This window comes from Dama dama, chromosome 25 (assembly GCF_033118175.1).
Source record: "Dama dama isolate Ldn47 chromosome 25, ASM3311817v1, whole genome shotgun sequence".
In the NCBI taxonomy this organism is placed as follows: domain Eukaryota; kingdom Metazoa; phylum Chordata; class Mammalia; order Artiodactyla; family Cervidae; genus Dama; species Dama dama.
In genome coordinates, this window is record NC_083705.1 from 30,929,672 (window position 1) to 30,956,059 (window position 26,388).

General features: G+C 41.7%; 1 protein-coding gene across 1 annotated transcript in view; it reads left to right on the plus strand.

Annotated features, from left to right (window-relative positions):
- The window catches only part of ANKRD55 (ankyrin repeat domain 55), a 102,683-nt gene that overhangs the window by 30,545 nt on the left and 45,750 nt on the right, over positions 1-26,388 (plus strand). The window contains exons 2-5 of the mRNA XM_061129774.1: positions 655-777; positions 7,290-7,420; positions 10,467-10,576; positions 22,389-22,449. Of these exons, the coding sequence (XP_060985757.1) occupies positions 655-777; positions 7,290-7,420; positions 10,467-10,576; positions 22,389-22,449 (425 nt within the window). The remainder of the gene's footprint in view (positions 1-654; positions 778-7,289; positions 7,421-10,466; positions 10,577-22,388; positions 22,450-26,388) is intronic.

Sequence of the window (26,388 nt, forward strand, 5' to 3'; positions counted from 1 at the left end):
TGTTACCACAGGGAGCCCAGTGAGGTCTGGTTCTGGGGAAAGGACCCTCCTGCTGAAAGGGAAGCAGCTGCTGCTAGACTCTGTACTAGAGGAAGGCAAGAGGAAATGCCCCATCTCTTTCTCCTCCTCTTCTCCTCACCACTCTTTTGCCATTGCGTCCCATGGACACTGAGGGCCAGGAGGCCTGGATGATGTGCTCGGTAATGTTAGCCCTCAGGATTCAGAGCAAGAGGAAAGGGCAGAGAATAAGGAGCACATTATCTCCTTCAAGGTGGGTAAACTGAGTCACTGAAAGGGAAAGTAACATATTTCGATCAAAAAGGGAGACCCAGAGCCAAGATAAAGGCTGCACTTTCCAATCTGTTCTCATTGGTTTCAAGTAGTCTGAATGCTTGGAGAGAATCATTAAATCTCAGAGGACATCTACTCCCTCAAGCTCCTTCCCAATATATGATGACGTTACAAGGCAGCCCACCGGGGCCCACCTTTCTTCAGAAGTAGTGAAGTTGTGTGTGATCAGTATGACTCAGCCTTCTGTCTAGATTCACAAGAGAGATTTTCATGAATCACTTGTGTGGGTGACCCTCCGGGTGTTGTTACTCTTTCAGTGAATTCTCTGCACACACTAAGTTTGTCTCTGTTTGATTCATGAAGGTGATTCATCTGAAGAAGTTGACCTGACCATGGTTTATCAGGCAGCATCTAACGGAGATGTCGGTGCTCTGACTGCTGTGATTCGGGAAGACCCTTCCATCCTAGAATGCTGTGACAGTGAAGGTGAGCTATTTATGCATTTTGGATCCTGCAGAATGTCCTGATCTGTCCTTTCAGAAATGGCCTCCAGAGGTGAGCAATGTTAAATGATATTTGAAAGGCTACTTTGATACTGAAAGGTCAAGGAATACCATTTAATGAGAGTCATGGACACAAATCTTCAAACTCTTTTCTATCACCTCTTCTCATAAAGCTGTTCAGTTTGGGTTTGTTTTCAACTTCTTTGTATGAGTGACAAAAGTAGATAGGCAAAGTAGATGACCTTAGAAGAAGTGTATGAAAAGAAGAGTCTATTTTTGGCAGCAGTGGATGTTAGAGAAAGTGTGATTATTAAAGCCAGAGAGCAAGGACTTCTGCTTCTGGGAAGATGGGGCAGAAGTAGGACCCTTTTTTTAAATTCCTTCTGCTAAATACAACTAAAAATCCTGATTATTGTATATAGCATAAACATAAGAACACTCTGGAGGGTAGAGAGAAATTGACAGACTAGCTAGGACCTTGAGATCCAAGGAATGACATAGTGGTGAGTTTTCTGGGCTTCCTTTTTGCCCCAAATTTCCCAGACTTAGAACTGAAGAAGCTGACAATGTAGAAATGTCAGCAGACAGAGAGCAAAAAAGCCCCCAACAAACGCCTGATCTCTAGTCAAAGAACCAAGAAAGGGGTCACATAGCAAGACAGAAAACTTTTAGACAATAATAAGTCTACTCCACCAAACAATCCCACCAAAACAACAACAACAACAAACCACAACCTCAACCCCATTCATTCTAGCAAAGACCAAGTTGGGAGCCTGCACCTCTACCTTCACCTGGTAACGAAGTCCCCGCATTGCCACCACTGAGGTAGTGTCAGGGGATTCCTTCTTCAGAATTAGGACTCTCACCACCACCCAGTAATGAAGAGTCTTCTCCCTTAAATGTCAATGAAGGCTAAGTAAGGGACCTAGACTTCTAATCTTACCTGGCAGTACTGAGGTGGTGTCTCCCCTTCATTTCCCCTTTGGAGCAGTATCAGGAAAAAAAAAAAAAAACAGCTTAAATAGAGGATTTAAGCAAGACTTAGGCAACTCATAATGCAATACTCCAAATGTCCAAGTTTCAAAGAAAATTACTTGACATACCAAGTATCAATAAGACCTCAAACTGAATAAAAAAAAACAATCAATAGATGCCAACAGTGAGATGACAGATGTTAGAATTATCTAGCAAAGATTTTCAAGTAACCATGGAAAAATGCTTCAGTGAGCAATTACAAGTATGCTTCAAACAAACAAAAAATAGAAAGGCTCAGCAAAGAAATAACAGATATACAGAAGAATCAAATGGAAAATTTTAAAACTGAAAAATACAATAATTTCAATTAAAAACTCAATGACTAAGCTCAGCAGCAGAATGAGGAAGCAGAGTAAAGGATCAATGAAATTGAAAAGAGAACAATAGCAGTGAGACAATCTGAACAACTGAAAGAAAAAAAGGGTTAAAAAATGAAGAGGAAGACTAAGAAAAAGAAGAAAGAGGAAGAGAAGAAAAACAAAAAGGAGGAGGAGGAGGAGAGGAGGAGGTGGCAGCCTCAAGGACTTATGGAACTATAACAAAGAATTTATCATTGGTTTCTCTATCCTAGTATTTCTGGGAAGTAATTAATCATTTTTAACCAGTTGACTTGTCTTAAGAGGAGCTTGGAATTCCCTTGTCATGACAATAAAATGTTTTGTAAAGTGTGTGGTTGCTCCCTAATTTATCCATGGTAGTTTTTTCATTTGTTTGTTTTTTAAAGAAGAATTACTTGTACATCTGCTTTGGGGTTAGAAGTTTAAAATGAGAGAAAATAGAGAAAATCAATGAACCAAGAAACTAATTCTTTGAAAAGGTCAATAAAGCTTATAAACCTCTACCAATAAGGACAAAAAAGAAAATGAAAGAGATCCAAGTTATCACTATCAGCAATAACCCTGCAGACATTTAAAGGATAATAGAAAATATAGCAAACATCTCTACACACATAATTTGACTATTTAGATGAAATGGAGCAATTCCTCAAAAAAGATAAATGACCACAGTTCACCCAATAGGACATTATTTGAATAGTTCTATAACTATAAAGGAACTCAAATTGTTAATTTTAAAATTCCCAGAAAAAGACATCATCAGGCCTAGATGATTTGACTGGGGACTTCGAGAAACTTTTAAATAAAATTAATACCAACTGTACATAATCTCTTCCAGAAGAGGAGGAAACTTTTCTGAGTTATGATTATGAAACTAATATTACACTGATATCAACATATGACAAAGATGATATAAAAAATAAACCTATAGACCAATACTCCACATGAATACAGATATAGATGGATATCCTTAGCAAAATATCAGCAAATAGGGACTTCTCTGATGGTCTAGTAGTTAAGACTCAACACTTCCAATGCAGGGGGCACAAGTTCAATCTCTGATTGGGAAACTAAGATTCTGCATGCCGTGAGGTGCAGCCAAAAAATAAAAAGTAAATAAAAAATTTTAAAAACAAGCAAACAGAATTCAGTAATATATAAAAAAGAATTATATATCCTGACCAAATGTGGCTTGTTCTAGGAATGGAAGTCCATTTCAACACTTGAAAATCGAGGCTTTCCTGGTGGCTCAGTAGTAAAGAATCTGCCTGACAGTGCAGGAGACATGGGTTTGATCTCTGGTCCAAGAAGATCCCACATGCTGTGGAACAACTAAACCCATGCACCACAACTATTGACTTTGTGCTCTAGAGCAGTAACAAGAGAAGCCACTGCAATGAGAAGCCAGTGCATGCCACCTAGAGAAGAGCCACCTCTTGCCACAACCGGAGAAAAGCCCACACAGCAATGAAGACCCAGCACAGTCAAAACTAAATAAACCTTAAAAAAAAAAAAAAACTTGAAAAATTAAGCAATGTATCATTTTAACCAGCTAAGAAGAAAACCCACATGATCATATCAGTTGATGCAGAAAAAGCATTTGACAAAATTTAGCACACACTTATTATTAAAAACTCTCAGGAAGATAGGAGTGGAGGGGATCTTCCTCAATTTGATAGATAATATCTGCAAAATACCCTAGCACTAACATTTTACTTACTGGTGAAAGACTGAATGCTTTGCCCCTGAGATGGGCAACAAAGCAAAAAAGTTCATTCTTTCTCATATTCAACATAGTCCTGGGAGTTCTAGCCAGTACAAAAAAGCAAGAAAAGAAATAAAAAGCATACATATTGAAAAAGAAAACTGTTCCTTTTTTTGCACAACTTGATTGTCTACATAGAAAAATCCTAAAAAAAAAACCTATCAAAAACTCCAACTAATGAGTTGAGCAAGGTCCCAGGATACAAGATCAATATACAAAACCAAATTTATTTCTATTGATATATACTAGAAATGAACACATGGACATCAACATTAAAACCACAATACCAAGTAAAATCACTCGACAAAAACTATTTAGGTGTGAATAAAACAAAATACATTCAAGACTTACATACTCTAAACTATAAAATGCTGATGAAAGAAATCAAAGATCTAAAATAAATGGAGAGATCATGTTCACGGATTAGAAGATTCAATATAGTAAACATGAAATGCTCCCCAAATTCATATACAAGTTTAATGCAATTTCTATCAAACTCAAGTAAGATATATTTTGTGGCTATAGACAAGATTATCTAAAATTTATATAGAAAGCAAATAAACTAGGAGAGTTAAAACAATTTTGAAAAAGAAGACTGAAGTAGGGGAGAATTCAGTTCAGTTGCTCAGTTGTGTCCCCATGGACTGCAGCACGCCAGGCTTCCCTGTCCATCACCAACTCCTGGAGCTTACTCAGATTCATGTCCGTTGAGTCAATGATGCCATCCAACCATCTCATCTTCTGTCATCCCCTTCTCCTCCTGCCCTCAACCCAGCATCAGAGTCTTCTCAAATGAGTCAGTTCTTCCCATCAGTGGCCAAAGTACTGGAGTTTTAGCTTCAACATTAGTCCTTCCAATGAACACCCAGGACTGATCTCCTTGAGGATAGACTGGTTGGATCTCCTTGCAGTCCAAGGGACTCTCAAGAGTCTTCTCCAACACCACAGTTCAAAGGCATCAATTCTTCGGTGCTCAGCTTTCTTTATAGTCCAGCTCTCACATCCATACATGACTAATGGAAAAACCATGTCTTTGACTAGATGGAACTTCGTTGGGGAAGTAATGTCTCTGCTTTTCAATATGCTGTCCAGGTTGGTCATAACTTTTCTTCCAAGGAGCAAGCATCTTTTAATTTCATGGCTGCAGTGATTTTGTATCACTCAGTTCAGTTCAGTTCAGTCGCTCAGTCGTGTATGACTCTTTGCAACCCCATGAATCGCAGCACGCCTGGCCTCCCTGTCCATCACCAACTCCTGGAGTTTACTCAAACTCATGTCCATTGAGTCGGTGATGCCATCCGGCCATCTCATCCTCTGTCGTCCCCTTCTCCTCCTACCCCCAATCCCTCCCAGCATCAGGGTCTTTTCCAATGAGTCAACTCTTCACATCAGGTGGCCAAAGTATTGGAGTTTCAGCTTCAGCATCAGTCCTTCCAATGAACACCCAGGACTGATCTCCTTGAGGATGGACTGGTTGGATCTCCTTGCAGTCCAAAGGACTCTCAGGAGTCTTCGCCAACACCACAGTTCAAAAGCATCAACTTTTCAGCACTCAGCTTTCTTCACAGTCCAACTCTCACATCCATACATGACCACTGGAAAAACCATAGCCTTGACCAGACAGACCTTTGTTGGCAAAGTAATGCCTCTGCTTTTTAATATGCTCTCTAGATTGGTCATAGCTTTCCTTCTAAGGAGTAAGTGTCTTTTAGTTTCATGGCTGCAATCACCGTCTGCAGTGATTTTAGAGCCCCAAAAAATAAAGTCTGACACTGTTGCCACTGTTTCCACATCTATTTCCCAACTAATAACCTCCAATAAGTGTGTGCTGTACCTGTCTGCCTAGTCAGCATTGCTTTCTAAAGATACTTCCAGATTCTGCATTGCTCAAACCAACTCGGGCTTAACCCTGCCTGTTATGTCCCAAATTATACTGATTCCCAAGGCGGTAATAAACAAACTTTATCATCTGCACAAAATGTTTTAATCAAGCAATTACAGCAAGATTACAAAAGATTTAATAGGGTCTAAAAATGGATAATTTATATTGGGCTGGCTAAAAAGTTCCTTCAGTTTTTAAGTAAAAACTCTTATGTATTTTCTGCTGACTAATTCCAGACACTTTTCATCTAGTGCTGTTTTCAGTCAGTCTATTTGAGAGCAATAGAAAGTGAAGGTGAAGTCACTCAGTCGTGTCCAACTCTTTGCAACCCCGTGGACTGTAGCCTATCAGGCTCCTCAGTCTATGGAATTTTCCAGGCAAGAGTACTGGAGTGGATTGCCATTTCCTTCTCCAGGGGATCTTCCCGACCCAGGGACCAAACCCAGATCTCCTGCATTGCAGGCAGACGCTTTACCATCTGAGCCACCAGGGAAGCCCTGGGAGCAATTGTTGGAATTAATTGTTTGGTTTTCCAGGAGCTCATTAATGGAGGACGTCCTTCCTATCCCACCATATACATGTCACCTTCTTTGGATGAAGACTGGCCTGTGGTGTGGTTGGTGGTAGTTAATTTCACTTGCCCCACAATCTATGTTCCCACATTATTGTACAGAATCCACTTGTCATTACCCATCACAATTTGTTTCAAAAACAAAATGTTTTAGTTACATTTAAGTAGAGAATCACATGCAGAAATATGGTCAAAGTGTTTTTTTGCTTAACTTATGTGGAATCCAAACATCAAGGTGATTAACATAACCAAGCAGGTACAAATGGTTTTCCATACTTGATTTGGATATTTTGATATATCAGCTACCTTCTGTGTGGTATAATGTTGATCGTTCTCGGTTAATGTCTTGATTTGATCATTATCAGCTTCAACTGGTCTACCCAATTGTGGAACATTGTCCAGCAAGAAATCTCCAGCATGAAACTTCACAAAACACTTTTGACATGTTTAATCAGTCACAGCACCTTTCCCATACACTGCACAAATCTTCTGAGTTTCAGTTGTGCTTTTATCTTTCTTGAAATAATAAAGCATAATACGCCAAAAATGTTGCTTTTTCCTTCCATTCAATATTAAAATAGCTACAAAAATTCACCAATTTTGATAATTTTTTTTAATGCATGCTGATGTGACAGCTATCACAGTACAACCAAACAAAATTGTTTAGAATGAAGTTAGAGACAAGTAAACACTACAAGAGACAGCTTATGAAAAATAAACAAAAAAACTTTTGGCCAACCTAATATAAATGCAGCAACAATCATCATCTCTCTTCAGCTCAACAGCTGAATTTGTGTTGAGGGTAGTTCATCTGCAAAGAGCATAATAAATGAACAGGCAAATAAAGTCGACTCATAAATTTCACAAGTCAAACATTTGTAAAAGCTGTTGAAATGTCTCATTCCAGGATGTACACCCTTAATGCATGCGGTTTCTGGACGTCAAGTGGACACAGTGAAGCTGCTGTTGAAGATGGGAGCCAATATTAACACGCAGGACGCTTATGGCCGCACGAGTCTCTGTCTGGCAACCTATCTGGTACCAACTGTATCTGTGGCGAGTGTGAAGGAGTGGAGTGGACTAGATGTGTTGTTATGGGGCCCCCACTTGCAGAAGAGTGATCTTCGATTTGTGCAGCTGGTCAATAGAAATAGAAGTTCAGAAATTTTGCCTTAATCATCTCCAACATTTATATAATCACTTAGAATTGGTAGCATGGATTTAAGTCATTTTGAATCTTCCTAATAAGCCTCTAGGAGCTTCCCTGGTGGCTCAGTGGTAAAAAAAAAAAATCCGCCTGCCAATGCAGGAGATGCAGGTTCGATCCATGGGTAGGAAAGATCCCCTGGAGAAGCAAATGGCAACCCACTCCAGTATTCTTGCCTAAAGAATCCCATGGACAGAGGATCCTGACAGGTTATAGTCCATGGGGTTGCAAAAGAGTCGGGCGTGACTAAGCAACTAAACAACAACAAACAACAAGCAAACAGAAATCACTGAAATCAAGCTACACTTCTTCTAAAATTCAAAATTTCACATTTCTTGGGCTAGATAGCCATTTAAGGGGCAGGCAGGAAGTTCTCTAGATCACAGTGAGCAGTGAGCAATGAGCTTAGTGAGTTGCCACCGTTGCATACAACTCTTTCTGGGAACGCCTTCTAAGGGGTTGCATAGGAAAGTATGCCTGAATGACAGCAAAGCATTACCCTCTACTGTTGACACCACCTCTGTTTGGAAGCCCAAGGTAGGGCCCCTCACTGGCTCTTCTGAGGTTCCCTGGGAGGTGAGAATAGATAGTGTCTTAGTGATTACACTGTGAAGCCCACCACTCTCTCTGGCAATGTTTGAATTAAAGTATTAAAGAGAAACTTAAAAAGAGAACATTCAGAAATTTTCTCAGTCACTGATTCAAACTCAGTATACAGATAAACTTACCCTGGAGGTGTAGTCCTAGGCAAATTTCTTCACCTCGTTATGCCTGCTTCCTCATTTGTAAAATGTAGTAAAAATAATACCCTAAGTTGAGCACAACTGAAAGAGAACCACATGCAGTCACCCAGCACATAGTAGTACAAAACATAGTCTTTTGGTTCTAAATAATGACTGTGAAATTCGGATGTAGTCAATAGTTTTCTGATTTCTTTTCTGAGGAAGAAAAAAAGAAAACCACATACATAGTTCCATGAAATGTTGCAAAATGATAAAAATGTTTCAAACCCTCCTCCATCAGAAGGTTTGTTTTTCAAGAGCTATAAAACTTTGGCAACTCTAAAATTTGGCAACTCTGAAATTTGTCCAGTATGCTTTTCTTTTGGTCTCCTGCTCATATTTTTCCTTTTAATCAGAGAACGTGATGATTTAAGCATCAGGAATTAAAACCAGATTTAATACCTTAGTAAACTATGACTCAAGACTAAAAACTGTTTGCTTCTACTTAACACTCAGATATTATTGGTCAGCTCTACAAAGTCATACTTAATCTTAGAACCTATGAATTTTACTGTGCTTTTGCTGAAAGTTTTTTTCCTAGACTTTTCAGAACTGAAAGTTCTTATCATTATCTTTCTTTCTTTTCCACACATTTAAGTAACATTTTTATTACTACCAGTACTGCAAGGGAAAATATTCAGTAATCTTTCTCTTGTTCCTGGGTAATCTTGACGCTTAACTATACAGGATAGAATAAAGCAGAGGAAAAAATAGAGTTTTATTATATTATTATTCATAAGCATAACTGCATTTACTTATAAGTTTATTTATAATTAGGTGGGAAACCCAAGTGATTCTGGATGAATGTTGGAGGTATTCTCCTTGGCATGTGAGCCAAGCTCAGTTTTCAGCAGGGTTGGGTCAGTTACTTAAAGTATTAATGAACAGAAAGGAAGGACTAGCCTGCAATTATATTTTCCCTTTGAAATCAGAATGACAGTGGAGAAATGACCCAATTTTAAGTGCTAACCAAGGAGGAGTCAAGCATCAGACATGGCAATATCAGGTCTCAATCTGGTGAATTTGTAGGCAACAGGGAGTTCACAGGAAGGGTCTCAGGGAATTCAGAGGTGGATAAAACAACAATTGGGAACACATAAGAGGGTGCTGGTAATAGATCCATATTCAGCGGCAGAAAGGGCAGTCAGTGGCTGGTAGGGTCCCAGCCACTGGAGTAGAGTTCAGTTTAGAATTCTAGGGATCAGAAAAAAGGACTGATTAGAGTAACGAAGATATTATCTTTGGGGTTGCTAGAAAGAGAACTTGGAAAAGGGGATGAAGGGCCATGTTTCAGATATAGGTGAACTGAGGCATACAGTGGAGTTTGGGACATAAGGACTTAGGGACTTCTCTGGTGGTTAAGAATCCTCCTGCCAAATCAGGGGACACAGATTCAATCTCGGGTGTGGGAAGATTCCACTTGCTGACGTGCAACTAAGCCCATGTTGAGTCCAAGCCCACTGCTGAGTCCAAGCTCCACAACTGAAGCCCTCCAACTCTGAACCCCGTGCTCCACAGCAAGAGAAGCCACCTCACTGAGAAGCCTGCACACTGTAACTAGAGAGTAGCCCCCACTTGCTGCACCTAGAGGAGCCCTTGTGCGGCAACAGAGACCCAGTGAAGCCAAAAATAAATAAATTAAATTAAATGATGACATAGGAGCCCAGTTTTGAAATTGGGCCATGGCATCCAGTTTGGGAATTAGCGTGATTTGGAGTTAAGCCCATAAGGGTCTAGAGTAGACTAATCATCCTCATCACTTGCCACCTTTGGCTCTGGAAACTGAGTATAAAAGGGGAATGAATCTCAGCAAGTGGCCCTAGAATTGGGGAGACAGAGGCAGAAGACTCTAGGATCTGTCTGCCCCTGACAGGAAAATGTCCTCCAGAAAATTCAAGAATCCACACCTCAAGACCTTCAGTCCTCTGCTGTCTGAATGGGAGGTATGGGCCTTAACCAACCACTTCAGGTCAAGTAGAATATGTTTTCAGCCAAACCAAAAGAAGAGAGGGAAAGAAAACTAGAGAAAGTTTGTTGGACTCTGTTACTATGTCATGCGGGATTGTGTTATATAACATTGCTTTTGCTCTTCCAGGGATGGCTGGAAGGCTGTGTGAGTCTACTCAGAAATGGTGCCAAGCACAATATCCCAGATAAAAATGGCCGTCTGCCACTGCACGCTGCCACCGCTGAGCCCGATGTGAGGTAGGTCTGTAGCCAGGTTCACACGACACTCAAATTGGGATGCACCCAAGTTGGATTAGAAGCTCACCTAATCCAACCCTTGTAGCAAATAAAAACAAATTTTATCCATTTCTTTGGTATTCACAGCACACAGGACCACATCTCAGTGAATCAAAATACCCTGGAATAATCTCAACTCTAATATCACTCTCAATTTGACTTCGATAAAATCCTTTTCTCCTAGCCTCTGATTTAATAAGAAATGCTATGTGTCACCATCTGAATTTGTATATTCTTTCACTCGGTCAGTCAATGATTAATTCAATAACTATTTATTGCATGCTTAGAATGCTTATTATGGACCAAGCATTGCTCTAGGCCCTAGATTTCCACATGAGCAAGACAGTGGCTCTGACTTCACAGATCTAACTTTCTAGTGAAGGAGTTAAGTGGCACACTAGCAAACAAATAAATAGTATAATTTCAAGCAGTGATGAGGCTATGACAGAAACCAAACAAGGTAAGAGAGCATTACTGTCTGAACTCAGAGTCATGCCAACATTTAAGGGCAGTGTCAGCTACAAATTGGAACTTGTCACTGGCACTTGCCATCTATCTCTGGGTATTTCCCAACTGGCACTAGTGATAAAGAATCCACCTGCCAATGTAGGAGATGCAAAAGATGAGGGTTTGATCCCTGGGTCAGGAAGATCCCCCAGAATAGGAAATGGCACCTCGCTTCAGTATTCTTGCCTGGAAAATTCCATGGACAGAGGAGCCTGGTGGGCTACAGTCCATGGGGTCACAAAGAGTTGGACATGACTGAGCAACTCAGCACACATCTAGCTCTATAAAGGTTAAATCATGTGCTGCTACAGCTGCTGATTTTCAAACCCCACCCCTACCCCTCTCGCACCCACCCCTCACCTCCCCACAACCAGGAAAGGAGTTCAGGAGTTCAGAGCAGAAATGAGACATGTTGTGCTCAGGGGAAAACTGGCAGAACAGGTCTTCAGATGGTTAGATATTTTCAGGAGCCAATGTTATGAGCCCAGTTCTTGTATCTCCTCATATCTAGAAAAGCACTAAAATCGTCCATGGTGATGACTGCTCCTTGTGACTAGCAAAAGCTTCATGAGACTGGAAGAAACCTGGAAAAATGAGCACTTGATTGCATATATTCCCCCTTCCCCGAAATCTCATATATATGCTGACCTTCCCCCCTTCTTTTTCGGAGTAGTTTCTCAGAGCTGCCTGAGTTCTCCCCAGCTGCAGTCCTCATTTTGTTCCCAAATAAAACTTAATTCACAACTCTCATGTTGTGCTTTTTTTTTTTTTAAGTCAACAGCTGGAAGAAGGCAAAGACCCAGCAAAGGAGACTGAAAGGGCATGGGGTAACCAGTGGGTTAGCAGGAAAAGCAGGAGTGTGTGATGCTGGAGGCCATGCAAAGGAAAGTCCTCAAATAGTTGGATGATTGAGAAGGTCACTTTCTTGTAAGACGATTGTGCAACAAAGGAAAAAGTTTTGCCCAGACAGTCCTCTGTACTAAATGGCCTGGATCCCCAATCTTTCAAAAGCCCCTCCTAGCAGCTTGATAACAAAGTTTCCCAGTATGGAATCAGCAACACTCCAGGCACTTCCTGACCCTTTGCTGACAGAGCAGACCTCTGACAGGAATTTCACATCCCAGAGCTAGGCAGCTGGCCAGCTCCTCAGGGGCTGCCTTCTGCTGCCTCCTCCTCCACACCTTGTGTCCAGAAGTAAACTGAAGCCTGTGGGGGTTGAGGAGACCAAGGCCTCTTCCAGGCTGAGAGGTGATAGGGTTTCTTCATTTCAGTCTGGTTTACACTAAAGTAAGAGGACTTGGGAAATTCCAGGACTATTCCCAACCAAGTCTTGTCTCTTATTATCATTGGATCACATCCAGCAATAATAGAAAACTTAGATTTACTCAAAGCCCAACAAAACAAGGAAGTTTAGAGAAGAAACAGCAAGCCCAGAGCTAACAATCTGTGGACATCATAAAAAGATGACTACCTTTTGATGAAAAAAGAATGACTTTTCTAGACAACCCACAAAAATATTTAGTCACAAAATCATACTGTTTTCCCAAGAGTGTGTGTGTTAACTGTGTCTGACTCTTTGCGACCCCACGGACTGTAGCCCGCCAGGCTCCTCTGTCAGTGGGATTTTTCAGGCAAGAATACTGGATTGTGTAGCCATTCCCTTCTCCAGGGGATCTTTTCCAACCAGGGATCGAACCCCGGGTCTTCTGCATTGCAAGCAGATTCTTTACCATCTGAGCCATCATTTTAAAGACTATTCTGCATCAATTTACTCCACTTAGGTGCTTTTTACCTACCTCACTCAGAGCAGTCATTTCAAAATCTATATAACTAATTCTGGAAAATGAACACCTGCTTTAGTTATGGTAATCATAGCTGTTGTAAAAAATAGAACCCAAGTCTTCAGTATTTTTTTTAATGTTTGGCGGTGCTGGGTCTCCATTGTTGCACATGAACTTTCTCTAGTTGAGGCAAGCAGGGACTACACTCTAGTTGCAGTTCAGAGCTGGTTGTCATAGTGGCTTCTCTTATTTCAGAGGATAGGCTCTAGGGCACAGGCTCAGTAGTTGTGGCTCATGGGCTTAGTTGCTCTGCGGTATGTGGAATGTTCCTGGACCAGAGATCAAACCCATGTCCCCTGCATTGGCAGGTGGATTCTTAACCACTAGACCACCAGGGAAAGTGAAAGTCAAAGTGTTGCTGGCTCACTTGTGTCCAGTTCTTTGCGACTCCATGGACTCTAGCCCACCAGGTTCCTCTGTTCCTGGGATTCTCCAGGCAAGCATATTGGAGTGGGTTGCCATTTCCTACTCCAGGGGATCTTCCTGACCCAGGGATTGAACCTGGGTCTCCTACATCACAGGCAGATTCTTTCCCATCTGAGCCACCATAGAAGCCTTACCCAGCATTTTAACATAATATAAGTTTAGTAGGTTTCCTGGACTGTGAGCAGGGGAGGTGGCTCCCCTCCACAGATGATTCAGAGATGCCAGCTTGTGGCTTCATTCTCTCCTAGGATCACAGAATCTTTTTTGTTCAGCCCACAGATAGGGTAAGAGGAGAGTAGACAAGCCTCACTTATTTCTTTAAAATCTCAGCCTGTAAATGACACAGTTCACTTCCGCTCACAGTCCATTAATAAGGATGAGTCGTTTGGCCATAAGGAGTGCTAGGGAACATAGTCCCTGACCAAGAAAGAATCCACATCCTGGCCATGACTCCAATCCAAGAAAGGGGGAATTTTGGTGAGAAGCTGGCTCTGCCGTTAAACTATTGCACCTGATGGGTGAACCAAGCCTTTGCATCAAAATCCTCAATTTGGTCAATAGAGTAAGCTTATCATCTGAAATCACTGCAATAATATATTCAAAGACAATCTGAGCATACTTCCTCTTTTGTGGATTTATTAGGCCAGTTCTTATTATGCCTCTAGACTCTCTAGGACTTACATTACATCACTGTAACTGAGAGAACCCAGAGCTGTGGTTTCCCCTTCTCATGAAACTGTCCCAAATGACCCAGTCACCACCTTTGGAAGAGCTGAAGCCAGAAAAATAAAATTCTCTTTGTACTAATGATATCATTTTATTGTCCTAGATGGACAGTTTGCTGATTCTGGAAGATAAAATCTGCTTTAATTATGGTAGTGCTAGCTGCTGTAACTAGTAAAACCCAAAGGGTAAGATTAAATGTTCCAAAACCCAAATTAGCATTTCTGATAAATGTTATCCAAAAATGAATTGGGTTAAACCTTAACAACTGTTGAGAGAAAAAAATTATACACTCTAAGAGTTGTGAATTTTTTATTTGGGGAAAAATGAGGACTATAGCCCAGGAGACAGCATTTCAGATAGCTCTGAGAAACTACTGCAAAGAGGTTAGGGGAAGGTCAGTGTCTGTGTGATTTTGGTGAAGGGGGAGTACCTACATTAACCATATATTTTTGTAGAAGCTTACTGCGAGTCACAAGAAGCAGTTGTCACCATGAAAGATTTTAGTGCTTTTCTAGATATGAAGAGATGTAAGAATTGGGCTCATAAAGCCTTCTTCTGAAAATATCTAAATCCTTGAAGGCCTGTTCTGCCAGTTTTTTTCCCAGAGCACGCGGTGTCTCATTCCTGATCTCTACCCTGAACTCCTTTCAGGGGGTTAAGTCAGCAATCTCAGCAGTTTGGACTGAATCTTTGTAGAGCTAGATGACAAGGGCCAACCTATAGTTTTGTACAACCCATATAGCAAATCAGCTGACTTTGTTACCTAGAGAAGATTTCAAAACTAGCTTGACTGAAAGGATTTCTTATGGAATTACATTGCTTAAAACTAGATACTTTATCATTGTTTTATTGAGAAATCTTATGGCTGTGGCAGAGTTTGATAACATCTGCATTAAATGTTTCAAGGCCAAAGTAACCGAGGCAAAGAACTTGGGCTTCAATTGCCCATTTATGTGTCTGCTTGAACTCAGAATCACTTTCTAAGAAAAAAAATCTTAGTCTGCCTTACAGGCATCTTCTAATCCTAAAATCATAATGCAGAAGAGAGTGACCTTCCATTAAGTCATCTAAATCTGTTCAACTATTTAATTTTCCTAAATGGACACAACTTTAGGCCAGCTTGTCTGACCATTAAAGCATAGCAGTCTATAGTTATAACAAGCATGATGATGACAAGCAGCATTGATTATTTATCATGTTCTAAGCAAAATTCTGAGCACTTTCTATGTGCTATCTCATCTAACTTTACCACACCTCTATGTGATAGGTAATATTTCTATCCCCATTTTACAGAGAAAACTAAGGCATCAAGAAGATAACTAATTGCCTAGTGCATGTGGGAAGATAAGTAACCTGCCCAGGGGGTGTGCCATGCTCCTGGAGTCCACTGCTGTGGACCCTACTGAATTCACTTTAATGGCCACATTTTGTCCTTAAGCCCTCAGTCTACCCCAAGAGGACTTATGCGAAACAGTCTTACGGGACTTTCCTGGTAGTCCAGTAAATAAGACTCCACTCTTCCAGGGCAGGAGACACAGGTTCAATCCTCGGTCCAAGAAGTTCTGCACACCATGTAGTCAAAACAAAAAAAGAAACAGCCTTACAGAACTCCTTATTGTCTGATTGTCAGGAAATATTTTGTTCATTACAGTGTCCAAAAACAATCTTTTCTGAAAAACCACACAAGAAAAATTTCTACTAAAGGAGGAATTCCTGTGCTTCTTCTGATGAATTATTTTTACTATGTGGACACTGTGACTTATGATCAGGTTTCTCTCTTTATATATTTAGAAAACTCAAAACCCAATTTGTCTCTCACCTCTGGCATGCGCACAGGACCATAATTATGTGTTCTTTATCCTGCCCTCATTTTCCCTCTGCCTAGTTTCTTCTTGTGATCTTGTCTTACTATATGTATCTGAAAACCACCTAAAATCCTTTTTTTGGATGGAGGTAAAGGGTGGGCAGGAGTGCCAGCCCAGGCGTCAGACTGGCTGAGGATGAATCTGGCTCCATCTCTTACACTATTATCTTGGGCAAGTTAACATATTAAGGTCCAGCTTTCTTTTTTAGAAAGTAGGAGTGATACAGTACTTACCTCCTAGGTAAGTAGGCAGAAGTAAATGAGAAAATATGTGAGTACCATCAACTGTCAGTGTTCCCTGTGTGTTGGTGATGATGATGAGGGTGAGGATGATGGTGGAAGATAGAAATAAAAAGGTATAATTGATCAGCACGAAAGAATGAAACCCCGATACCACCACTTACCAGCCTTCACCCTGGCCTTTCCACCTTAGCACACACAGGTGCACAAAAAATACAACCACACAGGTACATGTACACACAGTCCTGTACTCACTGACATGAGCACACATTTCCTGTGAAGCTCATCAGGGTATGATCAGCACTCCTATTTGTTTTAACCTTGGGACATAGAGCATTGCAAGATTTTAGAACCCAATGAACATCAAACTCAACCATTAGCTCCTCTGAAACTCCCTTCTCTACCTTTGTCAGTGTACATACATGTATATTTTTCCTCTAGTCATAAGCATATGTGCTGGCCACTACTCAGGTACTCAGACTCCTTTTAAAATCTACTCACCCCTAGATTTCCAAACAGCACACACTCCTTCGACTCGGTGCTTGCTGGAGACTATTTAGAGTGAAGTCTCAAACTGAAGCAGCTTGTAAACAAGCCAAGGGAACACTTCACTTAGCCCTTTGCCTCCAGAGAGGTTTTGGTTCTCTGATGGAAACAACTCGCAAGCAAACCAACCAGTCAATGTGCAGCCTTAGCTAAGCGATAGCTCAGTGGGGAATCTAAGCTCCTGCAGGGAGGAAGGACCTAAAATTAAGAACACGAGGGCAAGTTGGATGGACAAAAGCAAAGGAGCACAAGTTTCATCTCGTGAGTCCCCTTCCTGCTTTGAATACTCCACTTCTCAGCAGGTCTGAATTTTCTCCCTTTCAGCTCCCCACGGCTCTTCTTGCTTCCTTGGCTAGGACATTCAGAGGGCGCCGATGTGAAAGAGGGGGCATGATCATTAACAAAGCTGCAAAGAGCCTGCAGTTGTGTCTGTACAACGCTGTGCATGCTGGAGTTGGAAGGCAAGCAGCGATTTCCTCTGAAAGCAGTCACAGGGCTCTCTGAAAGTCATTTTCATCGTCTCCATGGTTACCAGCAGATTTTTTTTTTTTTTTTTTGCCTGCCGGCAGCTCTGCCTCTTTTTATTCTCTTGATTGCAGCTAGAGGGAGGAAGGAAATCATTTCTTTGATCCCACTCTCTAGTTTCAAGATGATGCATCCTAATCTGCAGTGGATGTTTCATGGTAGCTTACTTCTACCACTGGGCAGATTCAGGGACAGGAGAGCAGATGGCAGCCTTGGGGACCCTTTCCCCCAGTCATCCTCAGGCTGAGCTAGCTCCAGGACTGTGAGCCTAAGGGGCCAGCAAAACAGAGAAGCTCCAGGAGACAAACCTCCCTTCTTTCCAGGATACTTCTAGCTGAGCTCTCCCTGGCCAACCAATCAGCTCATGGCAATCAGGGGACCCCAAGATATAAGGGTAGGACCTTTTTGTAGTAAGAAATCAATCATTATATAGAATTTATTATAGTATATAAAGTCCATTCTAAAAGTCTTATGGGCATTGACTCATTTACAGTTACAATAGATCTTTAGAAAAGAGGTGTTACATTTATTTTACAGGTAGGAAAATGTACGCACTAAGAGTTTCCTAACGAGTCCAAGGTCTGGCTGATTGGTGAGGGGGCAGGGGTTCTCATAGAGGCAGTCTGGCCCCAGCCTCTGTGCTCTCATCACCCCGACTCTGCCTGTCTGCTGGGACCTGGACCTGCTGTCCTGACAGCTGGGAGGGGGTGGACCTGATGCTGTGGCTGGAGATCTGAGAGATGGACAGAGTTTTAGCTAATGATAATAGATGGGCTTGAGGGTTATGGGATAAATACACCTGGGTCAGCTTAGCACATAACAGGAGCGCTAAGAAAACAAAACTAAGAGGTCTGCAAGTCCACTGGTCATTAAGACAGATGTGGGACAAGTTTCTTGCAGACTGCCTCTGAAGCACAGAACAATATAGAAGCACCAGGCTGAAACCAGCCATCTGGGTTCCAGTCCAAGCTGGATAACCAAGGCAACGTGTGCTGGCCTTAGCAAGCAATGTAGTGCATCGGGTCATTTGTTCTCATAAAATGGGAGAGAGAGAGAGAATACTCATCTGTAAATTTGTACCAGCTGTAAGATTGATGAGTTTTAGTGACTTAGGAATCAAATGGAGGCAAGCAGAATAGATCTGCATATATCACTCAGAGTCAAGAAAGGGAAAACATGAAATAGGGATGACTAAGAAAGTTTAATGAAAGGCTATTTGAAATTAGAGCTTCCTTAGTGACTCAGATGATAAAGAATCTGCCTGCAATGCAGGAAACCCGAGTTCGATCCTTGGGTTGGGAAGATCCCTGGGAGAAGGGAATGGCTACCCACTCCAATATTCTTGCCTGGAGAATTCTGTGAACAGAGGAGCCTGGCGGGCTACAGTCCATGGGGTCACAAAGAGTTGGACACAACTGAGTGAGTAACACATCTGAAATCAACCAACAAGAGACGGTGACAATCTCCACCCCCACTCTCCTCCTAATGCAGGAAAATGTTTGACCCGGAGCTCACAAGAGGTGAGGAAAGAAGCTCTTATTGGAAACTGTGTTGTAGTTGCAATTGGAGTGCAGGAGAGGGGCCACCTGGCAGGACCCCAGGCCTTTAGTAGAGGAAAAAAGTCATTGTCAGAAAGGGAAGTGGCTCCTCTCCTTCCTCCTGCAGGTTCTCCCACTGACCAAACCCAATGGAAGCCAGAGGGCAGGGGACCTGGATGATGACATTGTTGGAGGTCAGCCTTCAACGCAGGAACCTGCAGGGCAGAGGCTGGATCTGAGAGGCAAACAGAAATATCTAGCATAGGGTTCACCCCATGATCTTCAGAGGCTCACCCAGGATGTGAGAAGAGGTCTTGATCTCCCCACCTCCCTTCCCATCTGGGTAGAGTTCGCTTTCCCCCCAGTGTGATCACGCTGCTCTGGAGCAGCCCCAGAAAAGCCTGTCTGACTGCAGATGATCTCAGTCTGCTCAGGGTCAGCCAAGGATAACCAGACTGGACACCACTGACCCCCTACTCCCTCCCACTCTCCTTCACTCAGCACTTACACCAGATGTGCCCTAGACATCAGACCATGGCCATCAATGAGACACAGAGAGAGAGAGAGAGGAAGGGAAGAGAAGGGAGAGCAGGGGAGGGGAGGAGAAAGGAAGAGAGAGAAAAAGAAAGAGAGAAAGAAGAAAGATAGATACCAGTTACCCTCCCCTCATAAAGAAGCTGTAAAGGAAAACACAAAAAACAGTGTTTGACCATAATGCAATTATTTTTATAGCATCTTCCCACCTGATGGAAGAATTCTAGAATTCAGAAAGGATAAAATAAATGTGCCATTTTCGGTCATAGCCACTGTTCCTTTAAAATCTGTATACTAGGAGCTTTACACCTGTTACACCATTTAACTCTCACCACCACCACTGTTATTATCCTTTTTACGAAGTGAGAACCAGAAGCTCAGAAAGGTCATACAGTGGTGAAGACAGATTTAAATCACAGCATTGTCCTGGCTCCCCCCAAACAGTGATAAGACTAGATTTAACACAGGGAGCCCAGTCCATTGCTCTGTGATGACCTAGGGGGATGGGTAGGGGGAGGGAAGGAGACTCAAAAGGGAGGGAATATAGGTATAAATATGGCTGATTTACATTGTTTTAGAGCAGAAACCAACACAACATTGTAAAAATTAAAGAAAAAAAAAAAAACAACCACCACTTAAGCTTCCTGTTTATATCACCCTCACTGAAGAAGTCTATCCCCATATAAGTACTCTTTGTAATGCAGCATGATCAATCCTTCTGATCAGTATTAAGCAATTTAATACTTAGGAACTTAGGTGTAACCTAAGCTGAGCAACAGTGAAAATCTGATTCAGCAGAACCTCAAGCCATTTTATTTTTCAAATAATTCTTCCAAAATAATTTCTGAATTTTTTAAATTGTTTCCACATAGACAACTGTTTATCTTCTTGGTGACTTTAGTTTGCTGTTGGGGTGACCGTAACAAAGTACCACAGGTGGGGTGGCTTAAACAACAGAAATTTATTTTTTCACAGCTCTGAAGACTGGAAGGCCAACATCAGAGTGCCAATAGGCCGGGTTTCCTCTGAGACTCTCTCCTTGGCTTTCAATTACCATCCTCTTGCTGCCTCTCTTCACTTTCCACTGCGAAAGTGAAGTGAAAGGGTTAGTCACTCAGTCATGTCCAATTCTTTGGGACCCTATGGACTGGAGCCTGCCAGGCTGCTCTGTCCATAGGATTCTCCAGGCAAAAATACTGGAGTGGGTGGCCATTCCCTTCTCCAGGGGATCTTCCCAACCCAGGGATCAAACCTGGGTCTCTTGCGTTGCAGGCAGGTTCTTTACCATCTGAGCCACCAGGGAAGCCCACCATGAGCGTGTGTCTTTGTGTCAGTCTGTGTGTCCTCACCTCTTTTACGAGAACACTAATCAAACAGGATTCGAGCCCACTGTAATCACCCTTCATTTTACCTTGTATGTGTGCGGTGTGTATGTGTGTGTGTTAGTTGCTCAGTTGTGTCTGACTCTTTTGAACCCATGGACTGTATGGAATTCACCAGGCAAGAATACTGGAGTGGGTTCCCATTTTCTCCTGCAGAGGATCTTCCTGACCCAAAGATTGAACCCAGGTCTCCTGCATTGCAGGTGGCTTCTTTACCATCTGAGCCACTGGGGAAGCCCCCATTTTAGCTACCTCTTTAAAGGCTCTATCTCCAAATACAGTCACAATTCTAGGGCACTGGGGGCCTTAGTGGGGCTTCCCAAGTAGCGCTAGTGGTAAAGAACCTGCCTGCCTATGCAAGAGACACAAGAGACTCAGGTTCCATCCCTGGGTCAGGAAGATACCCTGGAGGAGGGCATGGCAACCCACTCCAGTGTTCTTGCCTGGAGACTTCCATGGACTGGGAAGCCTGGTGAGCTATAGTCCACACGGTTGCAAAAGGCAGTTGAGCATGCACACACACTAGGTTAGAGCTTTAACATATAAATTGGGGGTCGGGGGACACAATTCTGTCTATGACAATGAATATCCATTGATTAATTCATTCAGCATCTTCCTCAGTAGTTTCCAAATTTGATTGTTTACAAGAATTTCCTGAATAGTTTATTTAAAGAGTAGAAGCTAGGCTTCTCTCCAGACCTACTGAGTCAGAAACCTTGAATATACAACCCAGGTATTTGTGGTTTTAAAAAATCTCCCCAGGGAATTCTGAGATGGAGCCTGGGTTAAAATTTCCAGGGTTAAGTATTCTAGAAATAACACTGTGCTCCAGGCATGCCTTAAATGCTGTCTGCATATTAACTCATTTAATCCTCACCCTGAGCTATAAGGTAGGCACTTTCATTCCCCCCATTTTACAGATGAGGATGCATAAGCACAGAGAAGTTAAGTTACTTGCCTGTGGTCACAGAATTGGTCAGTGTCAGAACTGGAATGTGAACCCAGGCAGTCTGGCTCCCGAGTCTGGGCTCCTAAACTCAATTGCTTCTCTCCCACAGATGGAGTGTTGACCTTAGTCAACTAGGTATGTGGCCCAAGTGGGATAAGAACTTGAATTTGGGAATCGTCAGCTATTGTTTCACACTGATAACTGCGACTATATGCTTAGATATTTTGTGTTTTAGAAAGAATAAGCAAAACTGTAAATGCTGACTGCCTCCAGGTATAACCTGTACATTTAGAAGGTATGACACATGTTCCAAGTGGTGAAGCAATTTGAAAGCACTCGAAGTTTATGCAAAATGAATAAAGAATAAGCACTAGAGAACTTTGCTTCTTAGAGTGAACACAAAGGGATACAGGTCTGGTGAATAAAATAAGCCTGAGGTTTTGCTTTCTGCATTCCCTTTCACCCTTCAGAAGCACTAAGATAGGGAGGAGGGAGAGAAGAGACAGAGGTCTTCCTCCTACCTGCCTTCCTGGGCCTTCTTACCTATCATCCTGGCTTCTTTCCCATAGATCTCTCCCCTAGTAAATGCAAAGGGCGTCTGGTCATTTGGAAGCCTTCAGCAGACTGTATTTCTAACGTCATGTTCTCATACAGGTTCTGTTCTTTAAAGCTACTTCTCCTGTTTTTCTTTACAGGCTCCTAACAGTCCTGGTGCAACAGTCAAACCTCAACGAGATTAATCACCAGGACAATGAGGTGAGCCTGCCCTCACAAGGAATGGTTGGACACTGTGCAGGTTAGAGTAGGAAAAAGGGTTTTCTGAACCACAGAGCTCCCTCTCTTAAAGATGCAAGGAAGGGATGGAGCAGTTTTGTGTTCCTACCCTGAGAGGGAAGCCTGTGTCTCTATTATTAATTCTCAGGCAGAAATTTATCCCACTGTGGCTGTGGATAGCTTTTAATCGGGTAGGATTTATTGCATTAAGTATTTAAGCATTTATCTACCACTGAGATTTTGTAATTTCCCTTTGGACATTGAGAAATAAATATTGCTCTTTCCTGTCTTCTCGAGAACCAAAAATTTCTATGGCTGCTGATGCTCTTTCTTTGAGTGGAAGACGACAGATAGATAGTAATTCTAGGCTCCCTGCTCCAGAGGCCACACTATTAATGCCAATGATCACAACTGCTGTTGCCTTTACCTTGCAAGGCAAGCTTGTGCCAGGTGTCCAAGAAGACAGAGCAACACTCAACAAAGTTCCTGAGGAAGGGTGGATCAGACCAGGCAGAGCTGCCCCAGAGCCACTGATAGGCTTGTATCTATTTAACTCTTTTTAAAAAACCAAGTCTGGTTTTTATCAGCCAGGTTAATTTCTTCAACCAGCTTCTTAAAATGGATTTAAATACCTGATCTTTAATGGAATTTTTTAAATGTAAACTTAATTTGACTTCACTAAGAATGTCAGATAATTTTAAGAAGGCCCGATAGTATTGAAAATGTATATGCCTCAAGATGTAAAATAACTCTGATTTCAAGGGGGCCGACTGGCCATAGACAGAGTGGGAGGAAGCCCCTAACAGGGGCTGGGCCCCTACTTCATATTTCTCTCGGGCTGTACCTTTCATCTTCCTTGAGCCTTTGGATCAAAGGCCTCCTTCCAACTGGCTTGGCATTAATGACCACATCAAAAAGTCCCTACTTCACAGTCTGGCTCTGAGGTCAGACACCTCTCAGACTCGGTGGTCACACACTGCTTTCACCTACCCCTCGTCTTCAGTAGTTTAAAGCAAAACCCCATGTGACAGAATACTACACTGTTTTAAACTTCTGCTTTAAAAACGAGAACCAGAGATGAGAAAGTGCCCTTCGTGTGAAAGCAGGGAGCCTGGGGGCTTGCAGTCTGTGTCAGCTGATTAAGAACTTCTAGACTTTGGGCAACTTGCCAACCACTTCTTACACCTTCAGCTTTTTCCTTCACCCCCACCCCACACTGGGACTTATTAAATAAAAGGGGGCAAATTCAGTCATTTACACCCTAAAGTTAAATTTCTCTTACAGACATCCAACTCTGCCCCCAACTCAGTGGAGCCGAACATCCCCTAGCAAAGTGACAGTTCCCTATTTTTCCCCACCCTGGGAGGCCCCTGGCTGGTGGTGAGAATGAAAGTAGTCAGAGATCTTTCTAACAGTGGTAGTTTTAACACTTTTCAGGCAATATGTGGTTAATATTAGAAAAGTCTGTAGTTCCTTTTTGTGCAAAGCAACCTCTCAGACAAGACTCGTCTTAGTCTTACACCAGCATTGGACCTATTGACTTTTTTGAGCAGATGCCTCAACAAGGACACTTGCCTTCAGCGTCATAGCTTTCTCTTCACACCATATCACAGCATGTCTGAAATCCATCTGAATCCAACTACTAATGCTTGCCTGTGTTTTTCTTTCATATATATGTTGTGTGTGCATGTTAGTCACTCAGTCATGTCTGACTGTTTATGGCCCCATGGACTGTAGCCCTCCAGGCTCTGCTGTCTATGGAATTCTCCAGGCAAGAATACTGGAGTGGGTTGCCACTCCCTTCTCCAGGGGATCTTCCCAACCCAGGGATCAAACGTGGGTCTCCAGCATTGCAGGCAGATTCTTTATTATCTGAGCCACCAGGGAAGCCCATATATATTGCTGGTGTGAGCCAATCCATATAAATTTGCAAGGGCTAATTTGTTCTTTGCCATTGGGAAATAAGGATAGCTCTGAAATGGAAAGAACACAGCCCAGGCTTTCTTTTCCATTTATTACCTTGGTAGAGTTCCTGGATTTGGCTTCTCAGTGTTCTGAATAAGCAATCACCTTTGGCCCCACCCCCACCCCAACCCCATAATCACTTTTCCAGTGAGTTCCAAGTACAGTCTCCATTATATATGAAGGAGTAACAGTTAAAACACACATACCCTACATCTGTTAAATAACAGGAAGCAAAACAGCAAAGGCAAAAGAAATCAGGGAAAAGGTAAGCTAGTGCTGGCGAAGCATTATGGCTTCCTGATGACAAGAGGGAAGAGCAAGACATATCCCCTATGGAGTTGGAATAAAATTATTTTCCAAGAATAACTAAAGGACTCCCAAGCTTGTCACAATAATGCTTAAACATTAAATGATCAATTAACAGAAATCTAACTTAATTGACACAGGTTGTTAACTGAAACTAAAGAATGGAGAGAGGGAGAGAAGAAGAAAAAAAAAATGTTTTCTGCAGCCATCCTCTAACTGCTCATGTACAACAAAACATAATATGTACCACTTTATATCAGAGATGACTATCACTCTAGAGGCTATCCTGTTCTGAGCTCAGTAACTTGAAACATTTTTTGTACTATTAGTTTTTACTTGAATAAGTAATACATGAACACATTTGCTTCTTAAAAAGTTAAATATTACAAGTAATACTAGAAGTCCTTGATTACTTCTACCCTACCACCTTAGCCCGCAGGTAATTGTTCTTTTGTGTATATATAGTATGTATATATATACTTTCTCAATCTTTTGTATGTATTACCACATCTTCTTAATCCAGTCATCTATTGATGGGAACTCAGTTGCTTCCATGTCTTGGCTATTGTAAAAAAGTGCTGCTATGAACATTGGGGTGCATGTGTCATTTCAAATAAGTGTTTTCATTTTTTCTGGATATATATACCCAGGAATGGAACTACTGGATCATATGGTAGTTCTATTATTAGTTTTTTAAGGTCCCTCCATACTGTTTTCTGTAGTAGCTGCACCAATTTACATTCCCACCAACAGTGTACGAGGGTTCCCTATTTTAATTTTTAGTATGCATGCGTGGTTGTTCTTCAGAACAACTGCATCAATTTATAGCTCCACTCATAGTGTAAAACGTGCTTATCACTGTTTTCCTGTTGTTGGATTTTCTTATTATTGTTTTAATTTGCATTTCCCTAATAGCCAGTGAAAATGAGCATAACTTCATAGGTAGAGTGCTCATTTTTAGATCTTCTGTGAATTGCCTATTTATTTAGATCCTTTGTCCATTCACCTTTTCTTACATATTCATAGGAGGTTTTTTTTTTTTTGACCACAAGACATGGTTTTCAGGATCTTAGTTTCCCGACTAGGGATCAAACCTGTATCCTCTGCAGTGGAAGCACAGAGTCTTAACCTTTGGACCGCCAAGGAAGTTCCCATAGGAACTCCCATAGGTTTATTTTATATTCTGACCAGTCCTTTGTCTGCTATTGAATTGCAAATGTTTTTTCATAGTCTATTCTTTATTTTAGAACTGTTTGTGATGTCTTTTCCTCTACAGAAATTTTAAAATATGATATAATCAAGATGATCATTCTTGTCCATTATTGTTTTGTTTTTGGTATCCTTTTTAAAGGCCTTTCCTACCCCTAGGGACATTAACTACATCGTGCTAAATTTTCTTTTAGTTTGTTACAAGATTTTTTTTTTTAATATGTGGTTTCATTTATGAGTTCTCATTCCAATGATCTATTTGTTTTTCTTGTTTCATTAACCACACTGCTTAATTATAAAGTGACTTATTTGGAAGCTATCCACACTGCAGGATTTAACACTGTGGGAAAGTCACCATGGGTCAGATGGTCAGATTGTCCTTTGTGTCTTTGTTCTTTGGGACCTCAGGGGAATCTCTCACAAAGAGAAGGGCTTGTCTAT